Here is a 13838-nt window from a genome sequence, read left to right on the forward strand (position 1 = left end):
CCTCTTTTCATTTCGTTCAAGTTCCATCCTACCGTGTAAAACGACAGCCTAGACCAACCTGCAGAATGTCAAAGTGTCGGCGAGTTTCGGTTCTAGACGCCGTAAGCTCTACAGCTCGGGCTGTCCATCAAAACGTGGGATTACTGACAACCAGGTGTGTCATGTACTACTCCCTCCGTATTTTAATATACGGCACCGTTGATTTTTCGAGCAACGTTTGATCATTTATTTTATTCAAAATTTTTGTGCAAATATGAAAATATTTATGTCATGTTTAAAGAACATTTGATGACAAATCAAGTCATAATAAAATAAATGCTAATTATATATTTTTTTTAATAAGACGAATGGTCAAACGTTGGAAAAAAAGTCAATGGCGTACATCAGTACATGTAAGCACGCATACACATACGTCACCGCTGACTCCGACGTGTCACCTTTATCACTCATATATAAATCAATCCTGGGATGACGCATTCCCGCCAAATCAAACCGGCGGCTTAAATTAAATTAAATTCGGCCAATTAAAGCTTCCACGGATCACAGCCTCTCGTGCATGCGTATGCAGACCAAGAATACGGCGGCGCCGGCGCCGGAGAAGAAGTACAAGGGCGTGCGGCTGCGGCAATGGGGGAAGTGGGTGGCGGAGATCCGGCTGCCCAACAGCCGCGAGAGGGTGTGGCTGGGATCCTACGACACGCCGGAGAAGGCGGCGCGGGCATTCGACGCTGCCTTCGTCTTCCTCCGCGGCGCCGGAGCCGCCGACGCCGCGGGGCTCAACTTCCCCGACTCGCCGCTGCCAGTTGTCGCGCGCACTAGAGATCTGCGCGAGGTGTATGCCTTCGCGGTCTCGCATGCCAACAGGCCGCCGCCGGTGGCTGGAGAAACGGCTGCCACGGCTCTGGCTGCGATGGCGGCGCTGGAGCACAATGAGGTCAGGGAAAATATTGCGCCGTCGTCGCCGCTGTCGGCAGTGCAGGTGGCGGCGCCGCCAGCTGGGAGCTTTGATTGGTCGCAGCTGATGGCGAACTCGCCGCCGCTCTACTCGCCAATAGTGATAGGAAGCCATGCGTACGACGACCTGGCGGTGTGGCCCACGACGCAGCCGGTGGAGGAATTCAGTGAGGAGGATAACGAAAATGAAGGTGCTACGAGTGATGAGCTTTGGAGCTTCGATGTCTGACGCTCGATCAGTGTTTGAAATTTCGATTCGAAATTTCGCCCAAAATTTTTGTGTTTTTACATTTTTTTTGAATTTGGTCAAATTTTATTCAAATTCATTCAAATTATATCAAATTTTCAAATAATTTCGGCTCGAAATTTCCAAAATTTCGGTAACCCCGGCATAAAATCCAATTTCGAAATTTCAAACCCTGCACTCGATTAGTCGATCGGATGTGCATTGTTGTTGCACGATTATGGGATAGACAGATTACGTCCTCCGTTTGTAAATATAATACTGTGCCCAAGTATATTTTTGCTATATATTTAAATATATTTTTGTTAAACATAGAGTTAAAAGTTTATATTTTGAGATAAAAGTAGCTTCTAGGAGTATTATATTTTTTAAAAAAAGATAATGAGAAGTTGTTACTAATTTAGTTGAAAAAAAGAGAATGATAATATATGATTATGCTACAGTACTAGATAAGCACGTAATGCATCAGAGACTGCACTGGCGCTCTCGGTTCGATGGAACGTTGCAATTAAGCAAAGGGTCTACCAATCCCTTGCTCGACATATTTTAATTGAAGAAAATCTATTAGTGTAGCTAGGATGTATTTACACTGTACACTGTGATTAGTCTGTAGATTGTGTTTTGAGAGTAAAAGTTGCGCTATCTCAGATGGTGTTAGTAACTCCTTCCCAAACACCACCTCAGTGCTTATCCTTTTTCCCTTCCCCAACTCCATGCACAAATCTTGGAGCGAATCCAATGATCCAAAAATCGACATATCTTTTCTAAAATACTGTCGTAAGATTGAGCAAATACAGCAAAATTGATGATAATATGCCCTCCCCCTAACCCCAATCCCAAAAAAAAAGATCACATATACATTTGTTGACAAATTTTCTCCTAAAAATTTAACAGATGCAATTATATTACAATCGTAGTGTAATAACACTGTAACTTGAATGTAACTATAATATAACTTGTATGTAAGTTTCATGTAATTTTGAATCGTTAGATCTATTAAATGATTTGTTCTAGTGAGGAAGAAAAAAAATCACACCACACTCATATGTGAGAGGATTTATTCCCACGTCCTCCATTTTACCGAAATAACATGTTACGGAGAGATTTTTAAAAGTACATTATAGTAACAGTGTAATTACATACAAGTTACAGTGTAATTACACTACGATTGTACTGTAATTATATGTGTCAAATTTTTAGGAGAAAATTTATCGATAAATACATAGCAAAATAGAAAAAAAAATGATGACAATACTTGTCACTTTGATTTACATGGTAGAGTGTGACATTAGGCCAGTCCCAACCCATAATGTCCATAAGCAGTGTCTTGTGGTGCCATGTCAATAAGACATCACAATAGAAACTAAACTCTACAACCCATGGTTTCTTAAAGTGGGCCATTAATAAATACATCATCTCTCTTCTTTACCAATCATATTTATTCTTCATCTATTATGAAGACACTATTCTCTCCCAATGCAAAACTTGATAGTGTCTAGTGCATAGGTTCTCGCGTTGAAGCTGTGTCTTGCATGAGACCCAGTTTCTTCCTTTCTTCACTCTCTCTTAATTAATATAGTGCCACATAAGTTAAAAGTCCTACATGGCAATGTAGTTAATGCTATAGACACCATTCTAAATGGAGGGTCGGGACTGTCTGTAACGCTCCGCTCGTTACACGCTCCTGTCAGGTGCCGTTTTACGGCGGTATCAGATTGGGGTGTGACAAGAGATGGTATCAGAGCATTAGTTGGCCCTAGGATCGAAACCCCTAAATAGGATGGCATTATCTGAATACAAAAACTATTTGTGAAAGCTAAGGTGTCGTTGTCCCCTTTAGTTCTAGTTTTGCGAAAAACCTTTTGTGTCCAAAGGTAGAAGCTAGTCGTTCGTTTTGACTTTTATCCTAGAGTAAACATGTCTTCACGCCCAGTTGAAGAAAGGTGTGCTCAAGCCTCTAGGAGTCTTAGTTAAGCCCTTGTTGGTAGGCTAACCTTAGTACCGTCACCCGCTCGGTAGGAGTTGTGGTGAACTAGTGCGTGTGTGAGTTTTGTTTGGTAGTCCGTGTTCAGGTGTTAGACCAGTTGGGTTACCGGCTGGAACACACCACCTATGTCTTCTGTGATTTCGAAAACCATTTTGATGTATTGTTTTTGTTTTCCTCCTTTTCTTCTTATCTACTTTCTGCGTTGGTCAGATCTCAGTCCCTCTGAAGCAGATGGCACCTCAACCAACCTGTCAGACTTGTGTCCGCAACTACCTTGGTTCTAAGGAAGACCCAGCTTTGTCAGAAAATCCAAATCAACTAGCTGAACAAGTCACCAACCAAGTTGCCAAGACTGATAATACTGTTCCTGGACCAAACAAGGAAGTTGCAACCAGAAATCAACACTCCTCAATGGATATTTATCAGATTCTAGCCAATCAGACTCAGATGCTACAAGAAATAGCTCAAAATTTGGCTTCTATACAACAACAACTGCTACTACCACAGCCCAAGGTGAATCCAGACAAGAGTAAGAATGAGGCCGCAGAAATACAAGGAACACAATCAGTAGAAGGCACTGATACCCATAAAGAGAAGAACAAAGAATTCTTAAATGTGATGATTACAGGGATGAAAACCCCACTTCAAGCTAATAATTGCCCCAACCTTCAGAACTCAATCAATAAATCCGTATCGCGAGAAAATAGCATGATTAAAGAAGGAAGTTGTCACAAAAGAAAGACCTTGCCATCAGAAGTTGACATGCAAGATGTCCCACAATGTCAGACAATGCAATCTTGCCAAAACCTACCCAAGTCCCCCACCCTCAAATCAAAGAAGATCAGACACGTTCCCGGATTCATATGCTTCATTTGCCACAAAATTGGCCATTACATGAGACACTGCCCCCAAAAACCCTATATGGATGCACCACTACAAGCTAATATGAGCACCTCAAGGATGCCCTTCTATCCCCAAGGAAGCCCAAATTCGCCAAATGTTAATGCAGTACGTTCAACCTTCCCTGATGACAAAAGAGCAAAAGCATCCTGCGACATGTGCCAAGACATCCAAGAAAAGAAAGAGATGCAAGAATACAAGAGATGCAAAGTAATGTCCCTAGAGATTCAAGCAAAAGAAGATTTGTGTCGAAAAACAAACTCGCCAGCACAATACTATCAGAAAGCATCTCAGCATTCAACTAGTTCCGGTTCTACGTCTCGTTCGACTATGTCAGAACCTGGTCAGCAAGCCACAATGATCAACAGTAATAGCCATGAAGGAAGCAACTCCGTACCATGCCCTACACCTTCAAAAAGACGTGGTTATAAGGCAGGAGTCGAATGTTTCATCTGCCATGAGATGGGACACTATTCATGGTGCTGCCCTTAGAAAGTCAAGTCAAAACGAGTCCAACCAACAACAAGCCTTCCCAACGTATCTGGACCAAAAAGTTCAAAGTCACCAAACAGTGGTTCTGCCTCGTTGACCTCACCGCCCGTCGGACAAGGTCGTCTGAACCATGTGCAAGTAGAAACAAACGGAAAAGTTGTGAATCTCGAGCAAGTTGAAGGAGCAGGAGAAGAACAGGTTCCACAGGCAAGAGCAGAGCCACAGTAAGATGAAGAATGCTAAGTGAGTCAGAGTACCAGACCGTTTTGCGGCAAGCACACAACAATAAGTTGAAGAAAGACTAGCAGAGCCTGAAGCTGTGAAGAAGTCTGAAGATCCTTTTTGGTTTCGTGTGTGTGGTCCACCTTCGAATCTCGGGGTCGAGATTCTTGTAAGGGGGGTGGATCTGTAACGCTCCGCTTTTCGTGGGTCGTTAAAAACTAATTCGGCAAAAATCCTAATTGCGAAAATTTTCGTTCTTTGTGTGCGAGTCTAAGTTGTGCCAAGATCTCAATTCAAATCCCGTTGTTCCCTCTCATCAAAATCAAAATCCTCCGCCTCAAATTTCCTCTTCCGATTCAAGTCTCCGAAATCTAAATCCGAAGGTCAATCCCTTCCCTTGAATCCTCGCCAAATACTTCTACGAATCCAGAATTATTCAAATCCCGCCTCGAATCCTTTCCTTGACTCCACCCTATGTTCCCGAGAACAAATACCCAAGTATTCCTTTTAAATCTTTTCCATGACTTCTCCTTGAGTTTCCCTTGATACATCCCTAAACCCTCGAGTTCGAATATCAAATTTGAATTCGAATCCAAACCCTAAATCTCCCCAATTCTATCCAAATCAGTTTTCTCTGTAAAAGTCTACCTTACCTCCCTGTGATTTTGGATGGGCCGATTCTCCTCTCCCGGCCCATCTCCCCTCCCAGCCCATCATCTCCCCCCCCCCTCGCACGTGCGTTGCACGCATGTGAGCCGAGAGAGAGAGAGCCGTCGCTCGCTCTCTCTGTCTCTCTCGCTCTCGCTGTTTCTCTCTCTCTCTCTCTCTCTCTCTCTCTCTCTCTCTCTCGATGTCTCTCTCCCGCGCCGACGCCGCTTCCCGCCGTCGCCGCCCAGAACCCGCCACCGCCTTCGCCTTTTCCCGCGCTCGCGCGTGGCCGACCGGCCGGTCGTTGCCGCCGTCAGCCCTGCCGCGCCTGCGCCGCGCAGCCACCCGGCCCCGCTCCATGCCAAACCGACCGCCGCCGTCATCGTCGACGTCATCCATGGCCCCCGCCACTCCACGCCGCACCCGTCCAAGAGTGGGAGAAGCAGCTGCTCTCCCTCTCCTCCTCCTCCTCACTCTCCCTCCTCCTTTTCTCGTTTTGGCAAGGGACCAAGCCCCTTTCCCCCTTCTTTTTCCTTTTGCCCAACACCGCCGGCGTCATCACCTGCCGCCGCCTTGGCTGCACGCGTCGACGACCGCCAGCTCGTCGCCCTTGCATCCCTTGACTGCCAATGTCGGTTTCCCTCCTCCAAACCGACCTCTCCTCCTCGCCTATAAGGCCGAGTCCCTCCTCTCAATTTCCCCGCTTCAGTCTCCACCGCTGTAGCGCCATTACCACCGAACCACCATCGCCGCCTTGTTGCCGCTTGTCCCGCTCTCGTCGTCGTCGTCCGTCGCCGAGCACCGGAGGAGCCGGTGCGAGCGTGAACGCGTGACGAGGAGCTCCGGGCGCCACCTCTCCCTCTCTTCTTCCCCGGCGCACTCGCCTCGACGCCGCGCCGCCTCGGCGTCATTCGCCGTGCGCCGCCGCTCGGTCGCGTGCCGCCATCGGCCTTCCACCCCTTTCCATCCCCAAATCGCCGCCGATACCGTTCCCGCACACCGGTGAGCTCCTCGCCCAAATTCTCGCCATCTGCGTCATTTTGGATAAGCCCCGAGCCATTCGGTTGCTCGCTCGTCCCCTTAAACGTGCCGCCCCGCCGTTGCTCTGCTTCGCCGCCGCCGCGCCCGCCTGTGAGCCGCCGTGGGCCCTCTCGCCAATACCTCGCGCCACCACCGTCCTTGAGCTCCCTAGGACCTCCCCAAACCATTCCCTAGACCCGCCGCCGCCCGGCATGGCCTCGCCGCCGTTGCCGCCCGCTCCCGGAGGCCGCCGCTCGTCGCCAGCCCTCCTTGGTGCTCTTCCGCCCCATCCGACGCCGGAAGCGGACTCCTTGAACCCCGGAGATGCTTTCACCGCCTCGAATTGAGTCCTCGTCGCCCCTCGGTGATTTCCCCTTTCTCTCGCCGCCGGCCGCCACTGTCGAATTCCACCGCCGACGAACTCCCTCCGGCGAAATCCGAGCCGTTGGCTCGCTCCTTCTCGACGCCCTCGTCACTCCGGTGTGCTCCCCGAAGACCAAATCCGTCGCGCTTGCTCCGGTGAACACGGCCGCCGTCCGCCGTCCATCTCGGCCTCCCCTTCTTCCTCCTCCCGCCGGCCCGCGTGGCTGCCACGTAGGCGCCACGTCGGCGCCACCTCGGCTTTGACTGGGCCAAGCCGGTCAGTCGTCCCCTCCCTCCGACTTCCCTCCCGTGCGCGCGGTCCACGGAAAGCCGTGCGACTGCATGTGGGCCCGCCGCCATCCGTCCAACCGGTGCACCGCTCCTAAGCCCCGCGCACCCGAAACCCGTGCGCCGCACCTCGCGTGCGCCCATCCCACCGTGGGCCGTGCCACCGACAAGCGGGCCCCACCCGGGACCCCGCGCGGTGGAATCGGTCCACCGGGCCGTCCCTCTCTCCCCCGCGCCCCATTGGGCCGCCCTCCTCGCAGGCCGTGCCGGCCCATTAGGCTCGCCCGAGCTGCGCAAGTCCCTCGGGCCGCGCCAATGCCACCCGAGACAAGTCTGATTGACATCCCTCCATCCTTTTCTTTTTCCAGGGATTTAATAAATCCTTTTTCCTTTGTCCCATAAATCAATTCCTTATTCCAAAACTCCACAAATCATTTCCTTTGGTCCCGCATGACAGGGACTGTTAATAATATTCTTGGGAATATTATTTCTTCAAACCCCATAAACCATTTCTCGTATTCCAGAAAATTCCGATAAATCATTTCCTTGACCAGAAAATCCAAATTAAACTTCCAAAATTCATATCTTCCCAACCGCTCTTCCGTTTGACTCCGTTCAACTTCCAGTAATTCCGTAAAATTGAGATCTATTTAATGGCACTACTAATTAGTCTAAATAGGATCTTTCTTTTGGTCTTTTGTTTAGGTTTTCGATTGTTTGCGTATAGTTGCGGTTATCGGATTTTCGTCGATCGCGGGTTTTCTCGAAGATTCGTGAAGCTTCGTGAAGACCTTGAGCAAGGCAAGTCACCCTTTGATCAATTGCTCCTATAATTGAAAAGTCATTATTATTTCGTTTGCAACTTGCATTATTAGAATCACACACTTAACTTGCTTGGCCTCGGTTTCCATGCCAAACCGACGGACCTACCCAGTAGTCGCACTAATTTCCGTAGGTCGTACTACCCTGTTTCCTTGTCGCTCCACCCTTGTGGTACCTTGGTATTCGTGCTCTCTGAGCGCGTATACTAAATATCCCACATACACCGTTGTTTGTCGAAAACTTGGGAAATGGGTTTGTGAAGCCTTCAAAAACCCGACACGTGGTGTCGGTGTGTTTGAAAATAAAATGAATTGTGAAAACTCGCGATGCGGGGGTTGTGCCTATGTGGCACTGTCCCGTATTCGCATATAAGGACCGATTCCTGTGGAAAACTCATCGAACATAATCAAAGTGCAACCACAAGGTGGAATGGGACACCCTGGCTAAGTAACTAGTCGGTTCAGGGAAACCTCGCATGCCAATAGTTGGGAACGCCGGGGCGGGGTCGGACAAACCGGGTTCCTGGTAAGGCAAGGACGAGAAGCTTGCTCACTTACCGATCAAGGTGGTTGGAGTTTGATTTGTGCACGCCTAAAAAGGCCTATGTTTATGTGAGGATTTGATCCTTCTATGTGGCATGAGGTAACCCTGGGTCGGCTTGGGAAAGGCTTTGTTGCGAACCTCCGATACCGACGGGTGTTCGGAATAAGTTCGTATCTTGTGGGTAAAGTGTACCCCTCTGCAGAGGTTAACTAACTGTTCGAACAGCCGTGCCCACGGTCATGGGCGGATGTGAGGTGGTTCCCGTTGCGTAGATTTGTTTGCCTGTGCTTTGTGAAAAGTTGTTGTGGTGTGGGAATCGTAACCAGAATCAGCCTATGTGGCAGATGGACGACCTGAGTGGTCAGAAACGAATCTGTGTGATTCGGGATGTCTGCGGGCATCATAGACTAGGCTTCCCGAGTGGAAGCGGATTGTTGTGCTGCTGGGCAGCTGGGCTCTGGGAGTCCGAGAAAATGAAAAAGGCTCTGGGAGCCGATTAATCAAGTGGAATGGCTCTGGGAGCCGAGAAGTAATGATCTGACCCGGGAGGTCGGTACATTGCTAAATGAGCTGTTGAAAAGCATCTCTTAAAGTCGAATCGAGACGCAAGTCTCTTTTCGCCCAAACATAGAAAGAAATAAATCACTTAGTGATTTCAAAATGATTTCAAACAAAAGATTTGCAAAACAACCTTACCTCTCTTCCAAGCTAGCATTAAACACCTAAGTTCCCGTGACTTGCTGAGTACGAAAGTACTCACCCTTGCTCTATAAATATATATATAGTTCCTCCGCCCTGAAGAGAAGATAAAGTGAAGTGAAGATTAGGGTTTCGTCCTGGTTCCCAGCCGTCGCCTGTGGTGTTGGGTGTTAGACCGTTGATTCCGCTGCTGCTGCTGCTGTTGGTGTTTCCTCGGCCGCGTCGTCGGTTGTATTCTCGGGCTGTCTGAGCTGCAACCTAAGTTAAGGTAAATAAGTCTTCTATTTATTTTAAGGATTGCTATGATTCATATTTGTCACCGTGGGTACCAGCACTATGTCCTGGGACTGGTACCGAGATCGCGGTTTCGTAGGAAGCGGTTCGCGCCGTTTTCCCTACGACACGCTCCTGTCAGGTGCCGTTTTACGGCGGTATCAGATTGGGGTGTGACACTGTCCTTAGCCCCGTGTTCTACAACTAACAGGCCGAATTAGCCTTTAGACGATTTTTACCACTGCCACTGAAACGTGGTGTATACTCCATGGGCTGAAATAAAAGACACGGGCTTTCCAAGACGAGCCGAAGATGAGCTTGTGGTGTATGCTCTTCGGCTGAATTTCGCCCAAATTCACAAGGAATAAGTCCACCTTGACCTCCTCATGTATAGGCCAAATTTGATTAATTTCCTTGAATCACAATAATGGATATTTTGACCCCTAAACTATTATAAAACCGATGTAATTTGCATCACAAGACTATTTTGAAAGATGATTTTACTGACATGACGCTTTGATTTGGTCCAACCCGCTAAATCATCCCATCGGGCCCAACCGTCAGCAGGGCAACGGTACAGTATTTGCACGCGGCACAAAACGAAAGGCTGCCCGTGCAGTTGGATGTACAGGTGCTCTACTTCGAGCAGCTCCGCCTCCGGAGCGCGATCCAGGCCGGCTACACCCCCCCCCACCGATCATCCCCCCCCCCCCCCCCCCCCCCGGCTCCTTCTCCTGCTGTACCTTTCACCAGGATTCGGCATGGCCGATTTTCGCTAGCCTCATCTCGGCGCTGCGTGTAGGGACGATCGAGCTGAACGTACAAGGAATGCGCGGTGGCGTTGGACAGCAGCGTGGTGCTAAGCACCAAGAACCTTGATCGAGGCCATCATGGACTCGATCCAACACACCTTCGTCACCGTCGACGCTCACCTAGTACCAATTTTGCTTGAGTTCTTAGATTTGCTAGTTCCTTGCATGTTTAACGTTGTGTCATCTACTTCTTCACAGGCTCGAGCAGATGAGCAAGGAAGATGAGTCTGATGCAACGGCCACAAGGGGTGCAGGCTCGTGATCAATGAGATGTACTTGATAGTACAGTGACAAGGGGTGTGTAACTTCAATTTTAAAGTCCCGTGTTCAATTCTCAATATGCTCACAATCTCTTCCAAAAAAAGGGTTTGGAGAGGCGTCTCTCCCTCTAAAATCTCATATATTTTTTTTAGTCTGACGTGACGGCCACGGTCATATTTGTGGGTAATGTAAATTGTGAATTATATTTTGCTAATGATGAGGATTATATGGGGTGTTTGATTAGCAGGTCATATAGAGGTGTAGACGAGGACTAGAACAGCACAAATCTACGAAGGAAGGGGAAAACAGACCAAGAGCAAGCGAGCAGCTGGACGAAAGAACTCGTCGCTGCCTTACTCGTCGGACGCCACGGATGGATGGCCTACCAAACAAAACTAGGAGGGGTAAAGGAAGGTAGAGAAGGGTCGGTTGATCACTGACAGGTGGGTCTCACAGGATGATTTAGCGGGTTGGACCAAGTCAAAGCGCTACATCGGTAAAATCGTCTTCCAAAAAAGCAGAAAATATATTGTATATCATCATGACTTCATTTTTCGCATACTAGATCTTTTACATCGATTTCATTGTTAAACAAGTTATCACATTTTGAGCTTCCCCATTGTACATAATCGCAGCCCTCAGACCTCAGATAATACGTAAGTGAAAGCTTCCTCAACCATTTGTCAGAAAAACAAAGATGAATTCGACAAATGTTTGAGTCACTAATCACTATACAATATAAATCCTGAAGAGGAATAAAATGGAAAAATACATGTTTGTCGCCTAAAAAAAACACAATATTAGAGAATGACCTAATATTAAATAAATATAATGGGTGAGACTTCAATCTCAGATCGGCTAGTCCACCACCTTTTGGAGCAAGCCGGAAGACGCTGGACGTTTCTCTTGTCGCCTAACCATATTGGAACATTGATTCGATGGGAGCTGAAGCTTGCATTATTAACTTACTGACCTTTTACTAGACCATGCTATCTAGCTTCTGTCTGTACTGAGCCAATTTCTGCAAACAAGAAAATGCACATCCCAGAAAATAACAAAGACCATCAGATAGTCAGAAGGTAACCACGAGTGATTTCAAAACGAAGGTTGTTATCATTAAAAAAATAGCTTTGTAAACATATTATGTATAGTACCAACTTTATCAGCTGAATCTAATATAAGTACAGGTTGTTGCGTGGTTCATGCAGTCTGCTTCTTCAAACTCACAACCAATGTGGACCAAAATGACAATCCCAACTCATACAATTATATTAGAACCAGTGTTATATATATGTGAATAATTGAGCCAATGTTATGATGAACTTGGTGTACGATTGAAATAATGAAATCATCTAATACGAGTTCATGAACATGAGAAAATTCAGATTCCAACTAACAGGACAGCTCTACACCCCTCTGTACTTGTCATTTTCTTTTGACATCTGACTTGTACTTCAGATCAAAAATTTATTTTCAAAAGAATCTCTAAGTTGGAAATCAACAATTCATTTTCTCAAGCATCACTAAGTTGGGAATCAACAATGTATTTTCTCCCCCGCAAAAAAAAAAACAATGTATTTTCTCAAGATTCTCTAAGTTATAAATTGGAGAAGACTCTTACCCTGGTATAGGCACAAACGCTTGCCTCAGAAGGTCCTACTGGGCTTCCCCGTCTAATGAACTTCCCTTCCTTGAAAATGTAAAGCATAGGAATGCCTGTTGACAACTCAAGGCTGATTACCTGAAGAGAGGATTTTTCAGTCAAAACAACAGCATGCAGAGAAGAAAAAAAAATAAAAGGAAGAGGATGAAATGAAATTACAATTGCAGAAGAATATATCACCTCTTGAGATGTCAATTTGTCAAGCTGCATTATAATTGAACGGAGTGAATTCCCATGTGCAGCAATCATCACATGCTTTCCAGCTGTGAGTTGAGGAACAACCTATGTGGCAACAAACAACTACTTACAGGTCAGATGGAAACTACAAGAACAGTTGCAAATTCTATGACAAATTTTTGAAAAAAAAACATGGAAAATTTTGATATTTTTGTAACATCGTCATACATAAACATAGAAGAATAAAGGTTAATAATTGTTCATGTTAGTGTCGACATATCCTTACATGTTCCTTGAAATAAGCAACAGCTCTCTCTGCACACATCTCTAGACTTTCACCATTTGGGGGTGGAATATCATAACTACGACGCCATTTATGAACTTGTTCATTGCCAAACCTGTCTGCAGTTTCCTGCTTATTAAGGCCTTGCAGCTCACCATACCTAGAAAGTCCCACGGAATTACAATTTTATCTTTTTTTTAGGTAAAAGAATTACAATATTATCTAGGTACTAGAAGAACATAAATCAAAAAAGGGGGAGAAATTCCTACATTCGTTCATTCAGTTGCCAAGCTGTTATGACAGGAATAGACTGTTTCCTTGTCTCTTCACTGTACACCTGACTTCACAGGTGTGCTTGCTCACTCTCATTGTGAACAATGATTGGAACCTGTAAGTACATAGTTTCATAATCCAACATAACTGTTTAGGACAGTAGATTTACAGAACAGAACATGATGATTACAGAAACATTTAGCAGCAGCAAGATGCACAACCTTCTTCCTCCGATGCTGCATCATCGCAAGCATTGCAGTCATCTGAGCACGAATTAGCGAAGAGGTAAATATCACATCGATCGGGATACTGCAAATCCGTTTTCCTGCCTCGATAGCCTCCTCGACGCCCTTGGGTGTCAGGGGCACATCGACGCAGCCAGTGAACAGGTTTTTCTCATTCCACAATGATTCTCCATGCCTTATCAATATGAGGGAACTTTCACCTGCAAGAAAACAATGAGACCAACTATATAAAACTACATATCTATGTAACGAAACAAAACTAGTGAATCACTGCATTTATGCTAGTTTATTCAAAAGAAAAGAGTGCAAATTACTTGATTTCTTGGGGGTGTGATCACTGTTGCCATTGGAGTGTAGCTGAACCGGCTCCACCACCGAAGACCTCGATGCACAAACAAAACCAAAACCAAATTGCTGCCTGATTGGGTCTCCACCGGTGAGATTGGGTGTGCACAATGGCGCTGTGAGATGTTGCCGCAGCCATTACAATCTCAGAACACAATTTACTGACAAGGTTGAGCAATTCTTCAGTTAATTTTTATTGCAAACAAAGGAGAAATTTTAGAATTAGTCCACGAGCCAAGAACACCCTGCAAACTAAGAATCAATGGATCCGTGGCTAGCAAGGAAGAAAGGAGCCGGCGAGGCGAAACCAAGTCGGAGAGACCT

General features: G+C 46.5%; 1 protein-coding gene and 1 pseudogene across 1 annotated transcript; one reads left to right on the plus strand and one right to left on the minus strand.

The window, feature by feature from the left end:
* The first annotated feature begins 505 nt into the window (after positions 1-505).
* On the plus strand, positions 506-1397 carry LOC112939429 (ethylene-responsive transcription factor RAP2-1). Its single transcript, XM_026026603.2, has one exon. It carries the CDS (start codon positions 557-559, stop codon positions 1181-1183), a length of 627 nt encoding a protein of 208 aa, XP_025882388.1. The 5' UTR covers positions 506-556; the 3' UTR covers positions 1184-1397.
* Positions 1398-11023: 9626 nt separating this feature from the next.
* LOC107277243 (2,3-bisphosphoglycerate-dependent phosphoglycerate mutase 1-like) lies at positions 11024-13787 on the minus strand (annotated as a pseudogene).
* Positions 13788-13838: the final 51 nt, after the last annotated feature.

The sequence above is a fragment of the Oryza sativa genome, chromosome 6, assembly GCF_034140825.1.
Source record: "Oryza sativa Japonica Group chromosome 6, ASM3414082v1".
In the NCBI taxonomy this organism is placed as follows: domain Eukaryota; kingdom Viridiplantae; phylum Streptophyta; class Magnoliopsida; order Poales; family Poaceae; genus Oryza; species Oryza sativa.